General features: G+C 56.8%; 1 protein-coding gene across 1 annotated transcript; it reads right to left on the bottom strand.

Moving 5' to 3' along the window:
• Positions 1 to 3,791: 3,791 nt before the first annotated feature.
• SRF (serum response factor) lies at positions 3,792 to 12,163 on the bottom strand. The gene is made up of 7 exons (XM_062186155.1): positions 11,358 to 12,163; positions 9,469 to 9,735; positions 7,335 to 7,596; positions 6,665 to 6,784; positions 5,161 to 5,352; positions 4,294 to 4,370; positions 3,792 to 4,080 (listed from the first exon to the last, which is right to left on the bottom strand). The coding sequence occupies exons 1-7, from the start codon at positions 11,871 to 11,873 to the stop codon at positions 3,985 to 3,987; spliced, it is 1,530 nt and encodes a 509-aa protein (XP_062042139.1). The 5' UTR covers positions 11,874 to 12,163; the 3' UTR covers positions 3,792 to 3,984.
• Positions 12,164 to 19,140: the final 6,977 nt, after the last annotated feature.

The raw sequence follows: 19,140 nt of genomic DNA, 5'->3' as shown, positions 1-19,140 counted from the left end.
CTAGGATACAACAGGAGAAAGATAATGCCGTATGGGACTAGGGGAAGACCACACAGAGGGAGGCAGACTCCTGGAACAGGGGTTGGGCTGTGACAGACAGGAAGATGACAAACAGGATGGGATACATGTGAGCATCTGAACACACTGAGATCTATAAGAGAAGGAGAATGCAGGTAAGTGACAACACCCAGGGCGGAAGTCGAGCAGGACGGTCTGCACAGCAGAGCCTAGGAGCTGAGGAACACAGATCTAGCTTGGACGGGTGACATGGGTGAACGGGAAGGACAGTGCGGCCAGAGCCAGGATGTGCAGAAACATGGGACCAGGTGGGGGCAAGCACGGAGCACGCACGCCAGGGAACATGAGGATAAAGAGGTGGGCCACAGCAGACTTGGGGAAACACAGATGAAAAGGGACTGGGATGGAGGGGCAGATGACCAGATGGGGAAAACGGTGACAGCCTTGTAAAAAGGGGAGAGGCCCAGGAACTGGGTAAAATGACAGAAGAAAAAGACTAGGTCCCAGGTCTACCTACGCTTTATGTATGGTAAGGATCTAGGGTCATGGGGCTGAAGGCAGGGTGCGAGGCGCTACGGTACAGACTCCAGTCCTAACGTGACTCTCAACTCCGGTACAGACTCCAGTCCTAACGTGACTCTCAACTCCGCTCTTTCACTTACTAAGTGAGGGGGAGGAGAAACGAAGGATGTCGACCTCACGGGGGCAGGGGTCCCCTCCCCTGAGAGGTAACCAGGGATGTGGCAACAGGCACGTGACTAGCGAAGGCGAAGTCAAATGATTCCATAGGCCTATAGGGGGGGCGGGGAAAGGGGTCTAGACCTGGAGCCCAAGCCTGCAGACCAGCTGGGCAGTGCAGGAGGCCGGTACGGACCCGACCGGACCGGGGAAAGGGTCTGGAGGGCAGGTGAGGATGGCGAGGTGCGGCCCGAGGAGGCTGACAGCACCCAGCGAATCTCAGAGGGCAAAGCCCAGTTCCTCTCCTCCGCTCCACGGAGACTGGCTAAGGGACCGGGGAGGGGTCGGGAGAGGGACCGCGTCCGCGCAGAACTCTCCTCTCACCTCCCACCGCCCGGCTCGGCCCTCGCTGGGACCCAGCGGCCAGTCCCGCCGCGCTGGCCCCGCCTCCCCAGCCGCTCCCTTCCGGGTCACACCGCGAGCGCACGCGCGGCCGGGCAGCTACGGGTCCCCCGGCGGCCCACGCCCAGCGCGGCGGAACGGCGCGCGAGCGGAGCATGCGTGCTGGCCGCGGGCGGCTGCGTTGAAAGCGTGGGCATAGCCCGGGGGATCGGGTCTCCTCGTTCTCTCTGCAGATAGCTGTCAAGCGTCCCTGATGTCTCTCCTCACCCTCCATCTCCCATCGCAGATTCCACTCTGAAACCTTAGCGACCCGCCCTCTAGCCCCAAGACTGTAGTGGGGCGCGGGTCCCCGAGTTTCCCGGCCCCTTCAGGCATGCTTTAGGTTAGTTGTTGACGCTTTTCCTATTCGTTATAATCGCTCAGCTGAGCTAAGCACGTAGCAAAGCCAAGCCCTCCAGCCCCTCAAAGTGTTCCTTGCATTCAATCACAACAGCCCAAGGTACCCCCGTAGCAGTAATGTGTTGGGGTTTGCTTCCCTTCCCTCCCTCCCTCCCTCCGTATTTAGAAAAACAGAGCCAAAGACCCCACAGTCTGTGCACAAAAATGATACATTTATTGAAAGAGTATTTTTTTTTAATACAAAAGAAAGCTCTGTACATAGGACTGTGACCACGTCCACTATTCCTGGGTCAGCATCCCAGGGGAAGTAGAAACCACTGACATACACACCCCACGTACACACACACACACACATCCACTCAGGCACGCACACACACATACCCCAGAGCCACCGAGGAAGGGACACACCAAGGGTCGTTGCACGTATAAATGCCACCTCATCCCGACACACGCATGTTCTCCCAAGGCCACGCTCACACGACACACATTATAAGCACTTTGCCTGGTTCACTCACTGGGTCTGTCTGTGGGAAGGAGAGGAAGAATTCATTCATGGCCTCTCCTCCCCGGGGCGGGGGAGTGGGGAGTGAGTGAGTGGCGGTGGAGTGAAACAAGAGCAGAGCAAAGGGGCTGGGCAGTTACAGACCTGAGTCCCAAGCTCCCCCAGCTCTCTGGCCCCTGATTTGCCATGCCCCGGCCAAGAAAGCCACCCATGAGCCCCAGCTATCTCCAGGAGAAAGCCCAGAAAAGTGACTTCCATCTTGGCACCCCAAATTAGGGCAAGACAGCAATGGGGGCTTAGGGGGCTAGGGGGTTCTCCGACACATTGGCAAATCATCCCCTTGACAACTAGGCTGTGCGCAAAAGCTTCCCCCAGCCCTTCACCCAATCACAGAAGCAGGCTTGTTCCTACTGAAGGCAGTCCTGGGGCTCAGGAACAGCACCCCAGCTGCTGCCCTGTCTGAAAAAAGCTCCTTTCGGATACAGGTGGTGAAGGTAGGCTCTGACACAGGGTAAAGGACCCTCCCCCTATGCTGGCCCACCCTTAAGGTCTACCCCAAAGGGGGCAGAGGGGGGTGGGGCATGGCCCCTGTACAAATTACATAAATACTGAGGTTACACTTAGAAAAATAAAGTCATTTTCTTCAAGGCTTTTTTTTTTTTTTTTGTCTTAATTTAAAAAAAGTTACAGTAGCTGCTCACTCCCTGGGAGAGCTGCCGGTTCCTGGCTCCCCTATCGCTGCTCTCAGCCCCAGAGCTGCTCCCACTTCTCCTGACCCCCATTCCTGCCTCTCACCCCCTCCCAGACCCCACCCTGCTCACTGCAACTTGGGCCCCAGGCGGCTGCAGGCCTGGGGGAGCACAAGGCTGCAATGCCCATGCGTGTGGCACAAATGAAGTCAGTTGCCTCTGCCTGACGCCCTCCCACCCGCACCCCCACATTTGGTCTCCCTCTTCCCTCTCCCTAGCAACACCCCTCAAGGGCAAAAAGAGGCCCAGAGCTGTGGGTGACCCTCCCGACCCCGTTGGGGCATGGCCTGAGGGCCCCTCCCCGGCTTTCTCCTGGAAACAACCCAGGGCCGGGCAGTCCCAGCATCTCCCCCCCAACACTGGCAGACCCCAAGCTCATGGGGTGGCTCTGTCCCCAGGGGCCCAGCCAGTTCTGGGGAGCCCCAGGGCTCCCCAGGGAAGGGGAGTTTGGGCAAGGAGGGGGGACGAGAAAAACGCCATAAAAAAAAGTTAAATATTTTAAAAATATATATTTATAGATTTGTTTTCACTTCGTCTCCTCAAATAAAAAGTTCAAAATCAACTTTAAGTAAAGCAGCTGGAGGAGAGGGGAGGAGCCCTGGAGATCCATGGGCAGCGGCCAGGTAGGGCAGGTGGCCCCAGGATCCTGCCGTGTGCGTGGGCCCAGCTACTCAGGATCCCAAGGGGCAGAGTGCTGCACGCAGGAAGGAAGAAGCCCCCCACCCCGTCTCCCCAGCTGACTCCCTGAGGGGCGGCAGCAGGGTTTCACCCAGCCTGTGGCAGACACGGCGCTGACCTGGGGTCAGCAGAGAGGCTGGAGAGAGGGCCCCGACTGTGCCCTCCGGGGAAGACACGGTGCCCGGTCCCACAGAAGGCCTGCGAGCAGGGAGTGGGGCCCCGTCCCGTCGGGGAAGCTAATACTCATGGCAAACACCGAGCCAAGCTGGCAAGGGGGAAACCGCGGAGGGAGGACAGCTCCACCATCCCGTCCCCAGACACGGGAGGTGGTGCTGGAGGAGGAGTGGGTGAGGGGGGACGGGGGGGGGGGGGCGGGGGGGGGAGGGCAGGCAGGCCCATTTCTTTGGCTGGAGCGAGAGGGCGTAGTCCTGTGGCTGCCCGCGCCTCCTCCTTGCCTCCCTCCCGCGGCCCGTCAACGTGTGTGTAAAGAAAACGTGAAAGGCAACAATAAATAAGTGGCGCCGTCCCTCGGCCAGCTGTCCAGGGCGGCAGGGCGGATCATTCACTCTTGGTGCTGTGGGTGGCGTCCAGGTTGACCACCTGTAGCTCGGTGAGGTTGCTGCTGCTCCCGGCCTGCTGCCCTATCACAGCCATCTGGAGGGAACAGGGGTGTGAGGCCGGGGGGCGGGGCCCTGACCAGCCAGTGCAGGCTTCTCCCTGCTTAGCCTGACCAGACAGAAACAAATGGGGTCCCAGCCCAAGGGTTCTGACTTTGCCTAGGTGCTAACCACCCGCTTCCCCGCCGCCCCCTCCCCCCAGGGGACATGAAATAGTTGTCCGGGATGGAGGAGAGGCGTCCCCGCCTACCTGGTGAAGCTGAACTGCAGAGACAGGGATCTGCACTGTCCCAGAGGGCGCTGTCAGGAACACCTGGGGCACACCACCTGCACGGGACAACCACAGGGGACATTCAGACTGCGTGCTCACGGGGAATCTCGATACTGGAGGAGTTGTGACAGGTGCTGAGCCTGAGACTGAGCTGCCCGGGGTGAGTGACCCAGTGCGTCCCAAGATATGTATGGCTGTGAGTGTCCCAGTGGACAGAGAAGGATGGGACAATGTGTGTGTGTGCATGCGCGCCTGTGTGTCTATGGCTTGCACAGAACACCCATGAGCACCTGAGTGTGTGTGGTTTGCACAGGACACATGTGAGAACCCAAATGTGTGTGTGTGTGAGTATGTGTGGTTTGCAGGACATGCATGAGTACCCGAGTGTGCATGTGTGTGGTTTGCATCCATGAGCACTGAAGTGTGCATGTGTCTGTGTGTGGTTTGCACAAGACACACGTGAGCACCCTAGTGTGTGTGTGTGTGTCCATGTGTATGTAGTTTGCACAGGACATGTGTGAGCACCCAAGTGTGTGTGTGTGTGTGAGCATGTGTGCATGTGGTTTGCACAGGACACATGTGAGCACCCGAGTGTGCATGTGTGTGTACATGAGTGTGTGGTTTGCACAGATACACATGAGCACCCGTGTGTGTGTGTGTAGTTTGCACAGGACATGCGTGAGCACCCGAGTTAGCATGGTTTGCACAGGACATGTGTGAGCATCCGAGTGTGTGCATCTGTGTGTGTGAGCAGGCGCATCTCAGTGGCAGGGAGGGGAAGAAGGGGGTGGTGTGGAGTATAAGGGAGGAAATGATCCTCCTGCCTCACCCTGCACCTCTACTCACCTTGCTCTTGGACCTGGCTGTGGGACACCTGCATGGTGGATGGCGCCTGGGAGAAGGCATTGAGCACGGTGAGGCTGCCGTCAGCCAGGCCCGAGGTGGGGGCGTACATCACTGCGTGGGGGCTAGGATACATCATGTGGCCGCCCACGGTTGTGGGGACAGACGGTGTCATGATGGTGGCGGGCAACGTCACTGGCAAACACAGACACACGTCAGGACCTGCTCCTCGACTGACTGCCCCCAGCCCACCCCAGGGATTCCAGGCCTCCAGAGTCCTCCTGCCTGCTCCCAGACCCCTCCTTTTCTCCATTCCATCAACTAAGAAAAGCCAATTCTTTCTTGAATGCAACAGCGCCAGCCTTTAATTGTATCCTCCTGCATCGTATTATTTGCTTATCTGCCGGATTCTCTAAGACCTGAGGTCTTAGGAAAAACACAGATTACAATGACCGGGGCAAGCATCTGACACAGTAGTTAGTACGCTGCTTGAGATGCCTGCATCCCATAGAGGAGCACCTGGGTTTGAGTTCCAGCTCCGCTTCCAACCCAGTTTCCTGCCAATGCAGACCCTGGGTGGTAGCAGATAATAACTCAAGTACTTGGGTCACTGCCACCCACATGAGAGACCTGGGTCTTGACAAAGCCCGGGCTATTGTGGGCATTTGGGAGCTGAACCTGCAGACAGCAGATTTCTCTGTGTCTCAGTTTTCCTGTCTCTCTACCTTTCAACTAAAAATGGGAATAAACTTTTTAAAAGTTTTTGAAAAGAAAAGTTTACAACAGCAACAACAAATATTCTTATGACCAAGCTGCTGTCCGGAAGTATGGGGCGGCTTAGGGAACTCTATGGATCCATTTTTTATTGGTTCTCTTCCTCTTCCCTCTTCCTAAAAGTGCAGCTCACAAATTTTAAAGCAGCACTTCTCAAGTGCTAACGGGCATCCAGCTACCTGGGAGTCTTGTTAAAATGCGGATTCCGAGTCAGTAGCCTTGGGGTGAAGCTTAAGATTCTGCATGTCCAAGAAGTGCCTGGGCAGTGGTGGTACCCACTGTCCACAGAGCACTCTTTGTGCAGCAAAGTTGTAAACAACAAGAACTTAATAACCTGGAGAGTGTCTCCGTTTCTGAAGCGACTAGAGACACCAGAGGGGATTTCATGGCTGCTCAAACCCCTCGGCCCCTCCTACAGGCAGACACCTGCTGCCTAAGTCCTTCCTTGCGATTAAGCAAATGTTGTGCCTTTAGACAAGTAACTTCTCCTTTCTAGGCCACCAGGCTCCTCATCTGAATGAGAAGGAGGAGGCAGCTCCAACCGTCTCTAATTTCCTCCTGCAATCCACAGCCCCAGCCATCCTCACCTGACTTCCCCCACAAGGCTCGGGCTCAAAGCCTCAGTCTCACCTGCTAAGGCATTTGCTGACAGGTAGGATACTGCTGGGCACCTACTGCTAGGCCTCACAGGGGGCAGGCAGGGCGGGGAGGGTGATGGGGTTGTGAGCTATACCTGTCCCGCTGGAGGAGGTCTGCGTGAGGTCTGTGCTGCTGTCGCGAGAGGGAGACGCTTGCTGTGGGGCCTGGTGCACCTGAATGGCCTGCACTGGGACCTGCTGGGCCACTGCCCCACCTACGAGACACAGAATCTGACTTGTGTGCTCTGTCCCACCCAGTCACCACCTATACCAAGTACCCCCAAGCACCCCAGTCCTAGGGTCTGGCACACTAGTCCCCGATTCCCATTGCTTTCTTTCCCAGGAGTCCAAGAGGAATCTCCTCTCCAGGGGCTCCATGCTCTTCTCTTGCCCTGCCCTACTCCTCCCACCCCGGCCTTGCCTCTACCTTCTTTGGTTGGCATTGACACATTAAGGACATGGCCCGCCCTACAGTCACAGTAGGCAAGCGAGGGACTGTCTACTGTCCCCCTGGCAGTGGATGACCAGGGCTGGGCTAGCCTGATGAGGCCAGAGTGTACTCAACTGATAGGGGCAGCAGGAGTCGCAGTGGGCAGGGGAACACCTGCAACAGGTCACAGAGGCTTCTCTTGGACTCTGACCCCCTGCTCATCCTTTTTTCTGATACAGGAAAAGAGGTTCTCCCGGTGCCAGCCCTGAACCTGCTCTTAGCATGCTCCATTTACCCCAGGGAGGTCAAATCTCTCTCTGTCCCTCGTGACTCACCAGGCATGAGGGTGAAGCTAGTGGGCAGCTGCATAAGGCCCCCAGAGGAGACAGGGCCGCTGCCCGTGCTCTTCAGCACAGTCCCGTTGGCACTGCTGACAGCACTGGGGCTGACGCTAGCAGACACTGGTGCCAGGTAGTTGGTGATGGGAAAGGAGGGGCCGCTGCTGACTTGCATGGTGGTAGAGGTGCTGGGTGCTGTTTGGATGGTGGAGGTGGTGCCCGGCAGGTTGGTGACCGTGAACACCGGCTTCAGTGTGTCCTATACCCAGAGTAAAGATGGAGCCATGAGCCTCTGCCAGACCCCGCCCCTGCAGAAGTTCTGCATGGACTGAGAGCCCAGACTGAAACCAAATGTGCTTGGGTTCAATCCCCGCTCCACCATCTCCCTGCTGCCTGACCCCCGAGCTTACGGAGTTTCCTAACTCTAAAAGGAAGGTAATACCTACCCCATAGGTTGCTGTGGAGATTAAACTAGTTAACATACCTGTGGCCGGCACCGCGGCTCAATAGGCTAATCCTCCGCCTTGCGGCGCCGGCACACCGGGTTCTAGTCCCAGTCGGGGCACCAATCCTGTCCCGGTTGCCCCTCTTCCAGGCCAGCTCTCTGCTGTGGCCAGGGAGTGCAGTGGAGGATGGCCCAAGTACTTGGGCCCTGCACCCCATGGGAGACCAGGAGAAGCACCTGGCTCCTGCCATCGGATCAGCGTGGTGCGCCGGCCGCAGCGCGCCTACCGCGGCGGCCATTAGAGGGTGAACCAACGGCAAAAAGGAAGACCTTTCTCTCTATCTCTCTCTCTCACTGTCCACTCTGCCTGTCAAAAAAAAAAAAAAAAAAAATACCTGGCACACACACGGAACAGTCCCTGGCACATAACAAGACCAAAATAAGTACCTGTTGTTCTCAGGATCGTAATTCTCTGAGCTCTCTGCCCAGATGGAGTGGTTCTCACATTGGCTGAGCGGCCAGGACACTCAGCATCCACTCCCACCCAGCTCCGGCAGTGACCGTCTGTGTGGTCCTAAGACCACTGCTTTCTTTTTATAAGCCTGTTTTCCTCTTGTATAAACATGAGGGGGCCTGGACAACTCTGCACTCTTTAAAGGGTTCCTCCAGCTCTGCTTTGCCAGGCATGTGACACAGGGACTGAGAATTCTGGGGGAGACCTTGGGGGCTTAGCCAAACACTCAAGATTTAGACTACCAATGGAACTTACCCAGCAAAATGTCCTGAATTGCTGAGCCCTACTGCTTGACTGGTTTGAAAATGATTACGGGCGTGATATAGACGAAGAGAGGTGGGGAGCCTAGGATGTCCACTCCCCCCTCAGGAAGGCTTTGTTCTTGGAAGGGGAAGGAAGAAGACATGAGCCGAGAACCAAGCCACCAAGCCCACATGAGAACTGAGTCAATCAGGGGGCTCAAAAGCTGGGGGTGGGTCAGCGCGGGATGTTTGCGGAGCAGCTGGGCTTAAAGCCTCTGATTGGCCGAGGCGTTGCTAAGGCAAACACTACCGCTTCCTCTCATTAGCCAGTTAGTTAAGGGCCACCCAGAAGGAGGAGCTCCCCAGACAGCAAGGGAGGAAGCCCCGCCCCCTCTCCTTACCGGGAAAAGGAAGGGGGAGGCGTAACCAGGGCCATAACCAGGGCCGGCACCCCCAACAGCAAGCAAATGCACTCCCTGACTGCCCTGGCCGAATCCTGAAGGGACTAGCAAGGTAGTCCCCCAGCCTAGTCAGCCAGCCGGCCGGCTTCCCAGGACCCTGGGACCCGGAGGGCTCCCTTCCTACTCCCTAGCGACCCAGCCTGCCGGGAGGGCTGGGCTAAACTACACCCCCGCCCCCAGCGGGGAGACAGCTGGCGGGAGGAATGCAAAGGCCCTGCCAGGCAGGCGGGCTGCGGGCGGGAGGCCGGCGTGGAGCCCGAGCCGGCCTTATATGGGCACGGAGGCCGCCCGCTTATCTAGGGGGCCGGCCTCCTGTCAGGAAAGCGAGGATGGACACCTGTCTCCTAGAACGAGGGGTACTAACCCATTCCTCCGCACAGCGGTGGGCCCCTGTGCCCTTGTCCTGGACTGGGGAGGGAGTGGGACCCCCTTACCCTCCCTTCCCCTCGCACAGGCGATCCAAACACACCTTGGTCTCCCCACTGCTGTCAGACTCCGACACCTGGTAGGTGAGATCTGTCTCTTCAAAGCCAGTGGCACTCATTCTCTGGTCCGTGGTGGGATCTGAGCGGGGTGGCGAGTCTGGCGAGTTGAGGCAGGTCTGAATCAGCGCCTTGCCGGTCTCACTGGTGATCATGGGCTGCAGTTTGCGGGTGGCAAAGGTATACACGTGGCCTGTCTCACTGGCCACCAGCAACAGCACCTGTGTCCCTGTCAGCGTGGACAGCTCATAAGCCTGGGGGATGGGGAGGGAGATGGGCAGGTCAGCAAAACTGTTGATTTCTACCTTCCTTGGGAAGTAGGAAAGGGGAAAACTGCTCAGTGAGCTCAACTTCCCACTCCCATAACGACCTTTTGTTTGAGTGACTGGCGGGAGGCGGGGGGGGGGGGGTCCTACCATGATATCTGAAAGTGAGCTTGGAGCAGCAAGAGGACTCAGGTCCTCTTCCTTTGAGGAGCAGCCCCAGTGACCCACAGACACCCCCAGCAAACAGTCACATCTCCCCAGTGATGGAATATATAACCTCAGGGGACATGGCAGGGGGTGGGGGGAGAGGCAGTCAGCTACCCCCCAACACTGCCTGGTGCCTGGAGCTTCACAGACCCCCCCACCTCTCCCCCACAGTCACAGGGAGCAGGAGAGACCCCTACCAGACTGGACTGCACACCTGACATCTGTGATAAGGACTCACCTAAGACTGCCCATAGCTCTGCCCAGGAACCACAGAGGCCTTAACCTGTTGCCATGCCCTAACTTCTCTTTCTACCCTAGAATACTGCGCTACTCTTTTCTTTGACTTGGGAAGGAAGAAGGATGGGAGGGAGGGAGGCAGGGGGGTTTCCCTTCATAAACCACCTCCCCACAGCCTCTCCACTGATGATCAAGTGACAAGGGACACCAATATGAGAGTATGTAAGGTGATGGCAGGTGGGAGCTATATAAGCAACAAATACAATGCCATGAGCCCAGTAAAGGGACACCCAGGGATGCTATCAACCATCCCAACAAAGTTGCACAACCCACCTTAGGAGCAGCTTGGATTTCCATATGGGACAGATAAAAACACCAGCCACTGTTCCCAAGGTTCTAGGTTTTTTTTTTTTTTTTTTTTCTTTCCCAGTTCCTCTGCTTCTATCCATTCCCATATCTTTCACAACCCCCCAAAATGACGCCTTTCCTCACCACTTTTCACTGGATAACTGGCAAATTTCTAGGTCCCTGTGCAAACCTCTCAGATTTCCCCAAAAAAAAACTCCACGCACAGATTCTCCTGAAGGCTGGGAACCCCACTGGTCCCCCAGGACAGGCGGGTCTGCGGCCAGTCCTTCCTGTGGATGCAGTGCAAGGCACAGGGCAGCAGGCAGCCAGCCTCCGGCCTCGCTCCCCTACCTGGTCCCTCCGCAAGCCTGCCGTCCCGGCTAGCACCATTCCAGTGGTGCCCACCGCCGTCCCACGCGGGCTCCAGCCTCCTCACCTCCATACCTGCTCTTCTGCTCCCCGCTTTCCTGGCGCCCTCCACGGAACCCCAGGGTGCACCGGACCCGTCCAGGCTCCCGCGCCTCATCACCCAACTCGCGGGCCGCCGTTCCTCGGCCCCTTCACTCGGCCAGGGCCTCTTCCTCTCTCGCGCTGGTCACTCCCACCTCGGCGCCCTTTCCCTCAATTCCGGACGTCGGCGCATCGCCCCTCTCCCCACTTTTCCCCGGCAGCCCCTCCCCTCGCGCCCTCCCCTCCCACACACCTCCTGCGGACTCGCCGCCTCTCACCTCCGCCTCGGCGCTGCCTCCCTGAGGGCTCCCCCTGCGCGTCCCCACCCCTCGGGGCTCCCCGCGGCCGGCAGCCTGCCGGCTCCGTACCTTCTTCATGATGCCCGTCTTCCTCTTGCTGAAGGTCGTGTAGCGCCGCAGCTTGTTGTCGATGAACTCCATCTTGATCTTCACGCGGCCCCGGGTCTTCTTGCCGGGCTTGGCCCCGCTCACCGCGCCGCTCACGGGTCCGTAGCCCCCGGCGGCGGCCGCCGACGCTTCGGGCCCACCGACCACCATCTCCATCTCGCTCAGGCTCCGCTTCAGGCCGCGCCGCTCCGCGCCCAGCTCCTCCTCCTCGCCCGACTCCGAGTCGCCCTCGCTGCCGCTGTAGAGGGCCCCCGCGGTGGGCGCCGGGGTCGTCGCCGCCGCCGCTGCAGCCTCCCGCTCCAGGCGGCCCGAGCCGAGCCCCGCGCCGTTCCCGGGGACCCGGCCCCCGTTAGCCCCGCGAGTCCCGCCGCCGCCGCCTCCACCGCCCGGCCGCCCCGTCGCGGTCCGGTTCAGGCTGCCCCCCAGGGCCGAGCCCCGGCCCAGAGCCGCTGCGGCCCCAGCTTGGCTCGGTAACATGGCGCTCAATGCAGGAGGGCGGACGGACAGTCAACGAGGGATCGGAGCCGCCGCCGCCGCCGCCATCGGCTTCCCGGCGAAACCCGGCACTCCTGCTGCTGCTGCTGGTGCCGCTATCCCTGCCGCGGCCGCCGCTGCGAACCCGGGGCCCCTGCACGCCCGGGCCGACCTGGGCCCTCACTTTCCTGCCCCTGTGGCCCGGGTTGCCCCAGGCCGCGCGCAGCGCCCCCTGTCCGTATGCTAGGGCGGCGCGCTCAGCGGCCGTCAGCGTCCCCCGGGGGGCAGGGGCTGCTGGCCGCGGCCGAGACGGCGGGTGGAGGGGGCCGGGACCACGCGCTGGCGGCGGAGGGATCCCCCGACCCTTCCCCCCATATAAAGAGATACAATGTTTCCTTTTATGGCGAGGACGCTCCTTATATGGTGAGCCCCAGCGCCCCCGCCCTATTGGTCCGCGGTTCCGGCACCTCCGCTCCCCATTGGCCCGCAGCAGGCGCTTATTTGCATAGACATACCGAACTCGTTGCTGTCATCCCGCGTCAGACCGCGATTCCGAAAGGGGAGGAGCCGACCCCTCTTAAAGGAACAGGACGCGAGGCAAGACTCCGCCCCCTAACCCCCCAACCGGAGAATGGTGGAGAATTGGGAGGGACCTGCCGAGGGGCTGCCTGGCAGAGGACCGGAGCGCTGTCGCGCGGCGGAGAGGGAGCTGGAAGCAAACTTGAGGGAGCCCCCGAGTGGACTGGGGGGTTTGCTGTAAATGAAGAAATCACAGTCCAGATTGCAACGACGGAGACGGGAGCGTTTCCTCACGCCTTCGTGAGGGAGGAAAAGTCACTGGCCAAGCAGCGGGGGCTTGGGTCCGGGGTGTTTGGACATCGCGCCCAGCCGCTGCGGGTTCCAGCCCAACCCCCAAGCTCCTTCCCTTTCCCTCGCATTTCAAGGGGACAGCGCTTTCCCACCAGGCCGGCCCCCGGGTCCTCATTCATCATCCTCTGCACTTAGGGGGGTCTTTGGCAGACGTACGTACATCTGGAGAAGGCGGGGGAGACGGACAGCCGGCCTCCTCGTCCCCGATGGGGGCAGGGAGGAGAGATGGAGAGCGGTGAAGACTTCCAGCTGCACGCTGGGCTGGGGGAGGGGGTGGCCCACGGCGCGGGCGGCGCGAGAGAAAGCGTGGGGGGGGGGGGCAGAAAGTTTAAGCCAAGCACGCTCTTGCTTGAGTTCAAGCGAGTCGGCTCGGGGAGCCCAAGGAGGCAGGGGATTGAAAAGGTTAAGAGATGGGGTGGTATGAGGCCCAAGCTTAGGGTCTGAGTCCGGGTCTTTGCCTCAATGCAGTGAAATCAGGTTGGACTTCGCTGTTACAGAAGTTAGTCCAATATGCAATCTGCCTCTTGCTAGCCTTGTTCTTGGAAACAAGGGATGTCGATCTCTCCAAACTCCATCCTCCTCAGACCACGAGATTCTTAACACAGGTTCAATGAGAAAAAGACCCAAGAGCAGAGGAAGTGGTCAGGGAAGAGTTAAGAGCAACCTGGGGTAAGTCACCTCTTCCCAGGCATAAACATCCTGGTGACTCCTGCCTTAAAAATCCTTTGTGAAGATTCAATAAAAGCAGTTGTGAGCCATCAGGGGCAGTGGTAGTGACATTAGTGTACTGCAACCAGCATTTAAAATTTAAAAATTGGGGCAGATATGTGGCATATTGGTTGTCAACCCCTGGGAGCCTCACAGCCTGTACCAGTGCCTGGTTGAGTCCCAGCTACTGGTACGCTTCCCAGCTTCCTGCTAACGCACACCCTGGCGGACAGCAAGTGATGACTCAGGTCCTTGGGTTCCTGCCGTATCAAGGGAGACCCAGATGGGAGTTCAGGACTCCTGGCTTTTGGGGAGTGAACCAGCAGACCCAAGATCTCCCTCTTTTTCTGCCCCTCTGCCTTTCAAATAAAATGAAAATCATCCCAGTCTCCTCACTCCGGTAGCAGGGGCCCAAGTATGTGGGCCATCTTCCCCTGCCTTCCCCCGGGCACGTTGGCAGGGAGCTGGATCAGAAGCAAAGCAGCAGGCACTCCAAGCAGCACTCCAATATGAGGTGTCAGCATCTCAAGCAGGAACTTAACCCACTGAACCCCAACGCTGTCCGTTCCCACCTGCTTTTTTATTTTTTTATTTTATTTTTTTTTTAATTTTTGACAGGCAGAGTGGACAGTGAGAGAGACAGAGAGAAAGGTCTTCCTTTGCCGTTGGTTCACCCTCCAATGGCCGCTGCGGCCGGCGCGCTGCGGCCGGCACACCGCGCTGATCCGATGGCAGGAGCCAGGTGCTTCTCCTGGTCTCCCATGGGGTGCAGGGCCCAAGCACTTGGGCCATCCAACACTGCACTCCCTGGCCACAGCAGAGAGCTGGCCTGGAAGAGGGGCAACCAGAACAGAATCCGGAGCCCCGACCGGGACTAGAACCCGGTGTGCCGGCGCCGCAAGGCGGAGGATTAGCCTGTTGAGCCACGGCGCCGGCCCCCACCTGCTTTTTTAAATACACGCATTTAATACTGGCTTCTCCACCAAACTCCTAAGTATGGGGATTAAGAGCCCTTCTCCTCCCCACTTCCCAATCAGTTTTTTAAAAGTTATTTTTCATTTTATTTAAGACAGAAACAGACAAAATCTTTCATGTGCTGGTTCACTCTCCTAATGTCTGCCACAGCTGAGGCAGGGCCAGGTCAAAGCCAGGCGCCTACAACTCAGTCTGGGTCTCCCACGTGGGTGGCACGAACTAAGTACTTGAGCCATCACCTGTTGTCTCCCAGAGTGCACATCAGCAGGAAGCTGGAGGTAGCAGCAGAACCAGGACTCTGATATACAGGCATCCCAGGAGACATCTTTGCACCAAATACCAGCTCCACAATTTAAAGAGGGTTTCTTTTCCCCCTCTTTTCCTAATTTACACAACAGGTAGTTAAAACATATGGAATGTATTAGCTCAAGAGGAAGAACAGGTCAAATAAATAAATAGGTTCCAGCAGGGTTTCAGGAGCTATGAACAGTGCTGGGGGCTCTACTTTGAGCAGCACCATCACAGCCCTGGGGTCTCATTCCTGTCCTAGTTTACATACCCAGGGCCCCCGGCTCTCAGCAGGGGTACCCCAGAGAACCACCGCTCTCCCCCACATCCACAAGAAGGGTGTCTGGGAAGAGATAGCTCCCAGCTTCCCGTCAAATAGGCTGCCGTGTCTCCAGCTTCAGCCAAGCCCTGGGCGTCTGCAGTTCCTCTGCCTGCCTGGGATGGCTTCATCCTCACAGCCCTTTGCCCACACGGGGAGGCAGGGAGAGACTTAAACCCACTCCATATTGGAGTACTGCAGGCCTAGAGGCCTTAAAGTGTTGATGAGAACAGTTAAAAAAAAAAAAAAACTGGCTCACAGAGGTGTTGTGCGTGGACCTTAGATATATAAAAATCAGATGTTGTTCCAAGAAAGCTCTTCCTCCATCGTTTCCTTACTTCCATGAGGGGTCCCAGTGTTTAGAGAACAGTCACCCCTCCTCCTTTACATCATCATTCGCCTTCCTGTGTTGCGAAGCACAGCCGTCCCCCGGTTTCTGTGCGGAACTGGCTCCACAACAGCTTCCCCCCACCCCAAAGACACCCAAATCCAGCAGTGCTCAAGGGCCTTGTACAAAACAGTGCAGTATTCGCATATAGCCTGTGCACAGTCCTCCTGCATACTTCAAATTATCTCAATATTTTTTTTTTGGATAGGCAGTTAGTGAGAGAGAGACAGAGAAAGGTCTTCCTTTTTGCCATTGGTTCACCTCCCAAGTGGCCACTACAGCCAGCATGCTGCGCCGATCTGAAGCCAGGAGCCACGTGCTTCCTCCTGGTCTCCCATGTGGGTTTAGGGCCCAAGGACTTGGGCCATCCTCCATTGCACTCCCGGGCCACAGCAGAGACCTGGACTGGAAGAGGGGCAACCGGGACAGAACTGGTGCCCCAACCGGGACTAGAACCTGGGGTACTGGCGCCGCAGGCGGAGGATTAGCCTAGTGAGCCGCGGCGCCAGCCTCAAGATTGCTTTTTAAGACCTATTGCAATGTCAAGGCTATGTGAATAGTTGTAATACTCTATTGTTTAGGAAATAATGATAGGCCAGCGCTGTGGCTCAACAGGCTAATCCTCCACCTTGCGGCGCCAGCACACGGGGTTCTAGTCCCGGTTGGGGCGCCGGATTCTATCCCGGTTGCCCCTCTTCCAGTCCAGCTCTCTGCTGTGGCCCAGGAGTGCAGTGGAGGATGGCCCAAGTGCTTGGGCCTTGCACCCGCATGGGAGACCAGGAGAAGCACCTGGCTCCTGGCTTCGGATCAGCGCGGTGCGCCGGCCGTGGCGGCCATTGGAGAGTGAACCAACGGCAAAAAGGAAGACCTTTCTGTCTGTCTCTCTCTCTCACTGTCCACTCTGCCTGTCAAAAATTAAAAAAAAAAAAGAAATAATGATAAAAAGTCTTAAGTGTTCAATACAGATGTACTATGTTTCCCACGTGTTTTCAATCTTACATTGGTTAAATCCACAGATGCAGAATCCACAGATATGGAGAGCTGCCTGCAAACAGGAGGATGTGCGTAGGTTGTCTGCAAACACTACTGTTCTTTTATGTGAGGGACTTGAGCACCCGTGGACTTTGGTGTCCGTGGGGGGACTGTCCTAAAACCAGTCCCTCGTGGATGCAGAGGAACAAACCATACATCCATATATTTGCCATGTGGCTCTGCAGTGCCTCCTATTGGTGTTAATGCTGGGTCTTGCCATGTGACTTGCTTTGACCAATAAAATGTTAATAGACTTGTGGACTTAATTGTGTGTGTATTTGAAATATATAGTGAAATACACATAACTTAAAAGGCAGAGAGAGGGAGACAGAAAATGCCCACAGCAGCCAGGGTTGGGCCAGGCTGAATGAAGCCAGGAGCCCAGAATTCAGTCTGGGTCACCCATCCACCTGAGCCATTACCTGCTGCCCCCCAGGGTGTGCATTACAGGAGGCTGGCACTGGGAGCAGAGCCGGGACTCAGATCCAGGCACAGGGGTGTCCTGAGCAACATCTTCAGTACTGCACTAAGCACCTGCCCCAAACTTGTGGTTTTAAACACGCTTGGGTGAGCATTTGACCTTGCGAGGAAGATGCCGGCATCCCATACTGGAGTGCCGGGGCTTCCATAGCTAGCTCCAGCTTCCTACTAATGCAGACCCTGGGAGACAGCTGTGGTGGCTCAAGTAATTGGGTTTTTTCTTTTTTAAAAAATTTTATTTATTTTTACAGATAGAGTTAGTGAGAGAAAGAGACAGAGAGAAAGGTCTTCCTTCTGCTGGTTCATCCCCCAAATGGCTGCCACGGCTGGCGCGCTGCGCTGATCTGAAGCCAGGAGCCAGGTGCTTCTCCTGGTCTCCCATGCGGGTGCAGGGGCCCAAGTACTTGGGCCATCCTCCACTGCCTTCCCAGGCCACAGCAGAGAGCTGGATTGAAAGAGGAGCAACCGGGACTAGAACCCAGAGCCCATATGGGATGCTGGCACCGCAGGCGGAGGATTAACCAAGTGAGTCATGGTGTTGGCCCCAAGTAACTGGGTTCTTACAACTCACATGAGAGACTTGGATTAAATTCCTAGCTTCTGGCCCGGCCTGGCCCTGCCCCAGCTATTGCAGGCATCTGGAGAATGAATTAACAGATGAGAGATCTCTGTCTCTCAAAAAAATAAACATTCTTAATTGATTTTTTTAGAATGTGCTCATATGGTTTGGCGGGACCGCTTATGCTTCTGCCACTGCAGAACAACACGGTCTGGGTGTCCGCACACCAGACCCACAGCCTGAAGCCAAGCCCAGCTGAACTCACAGCCCAAGTCCAGCCAAGATCAGCCAAACCTTGCTGAACCTGAAGATCCCTGAGCAAAATATTTGTTGTAAGGGACTAAGATTTGGGGGTTATATTACATAGCACTGCCGTCCCAACATGCAATAGCTAAGTAATATGTAACCCAAGACCATCATTGCCCCTTATGCATGGGGGACATGTTCTAGGGCATTCTGTATATTCCTGAAACTGTGAAAAGCACCAAGCTCCAGCCTCATCTATACTAAGCTTTTTCCAAAATACACACACCTATGATAAAGTTTAATTTATAAATTTGCCAAAGTAAGAGACCACCATCAACACGACAAAACAGAACTTTATAACAGACTGCAATAAAAGTAATTTAAAACATGGACTGTTTATTTCTGGAATTTTCGACTTAAATGTTTTTGAACCATGGCTGGCCATCAGTAAGTGAAACCTTGGGCAGTGGAGCTGTGGGTAAGGGTGGTGAGCGGGGTGGGGGAGGGACCACTGGAACCACTGAGATTAAGTTAGGTGATGCATACTAAGAGCTTAGCAACATGCTTGCAACAGAGCGAGTCTGCAGAAGCTATTAGCTGTTAGCTTCATTACTGAGAAGTTTGGGGAGGAAAAGGCAGAACACTGCTGAACTCATTTCTTGTGGTCTAGGTGAGGAACAGGCTGGAATCAAATCATCTGAAGCCTAAAGGGCCTGCAGCCATGAGGCATGAAGCCACCACCGCTGTTCTACCTCCTTCAGCTCCCTGCTAGGGTCTTTTTAAATTTCTATGTATTTGTTTATGTGAGAGAAAGAGAGAGCAAGCAAGGTCCCATCTGCTAGTTCACTTCCCCAATGCCCACAGCGGCCTGGGGCGGGGGAACGCAGCCAGGAGCTGGGAGTTCAGCCCAGGTCTCCCACACGGGTGGCAGGGACCCAAGTACTTGAGCCATCATCTGCTGCCCCTGCAAGAGTACCCATCAGCAGGAAGTTGGAATCCGGAGCAGAGTCAGGACTGGAACCCAGGCACTCGATGTGAGATGCGAGAGTCCTAACCAACGTCGTAACTGACAAACACCTGCCAGCTCCTAGAATCTTACAGGGGCTCAGAAACCTGAGCCTGTCTCAAACTCCTCCAACCCGGGCGAGGAAGAGGCCAGCCAGCAGTCAGCAACACAGACCAGGTGGACAGAGCAGGTGGACAGATGCGATCCCGCCACCTCTGAGCCCTCAGGCTCAACCGAGCTGCGAGCTGGAGCCGAGGGCCAGGATTGGCCCGTGAGCCCTGTCTGAGCCCCACGGGTCTCCATGCAGGCACAGACGCCAGGATCAGGGGAGGAAGCAGGACTGTGGTTTTGGGCCACAGCAGGGAATCAGTTTCAGAAACAGGTTGTAAAAAAGGCTTC

Source organism: Lepus europaeus, chromosome 3 (genome assembly GCF_033115175.1).
Source record: "Lepus europaeus isolate LE1 chromosome 3, mLepTim1.pri, whole genome shotgun sequence".
NCBI lineage: Eukaryota > Metazoa > Chordata > Mammalia > Lagomorpha > Leporidae > Lepus > Lepus europaeus.
This window is presented reverse-complemented; position numbering and strand designations above follow the sequence as displayed.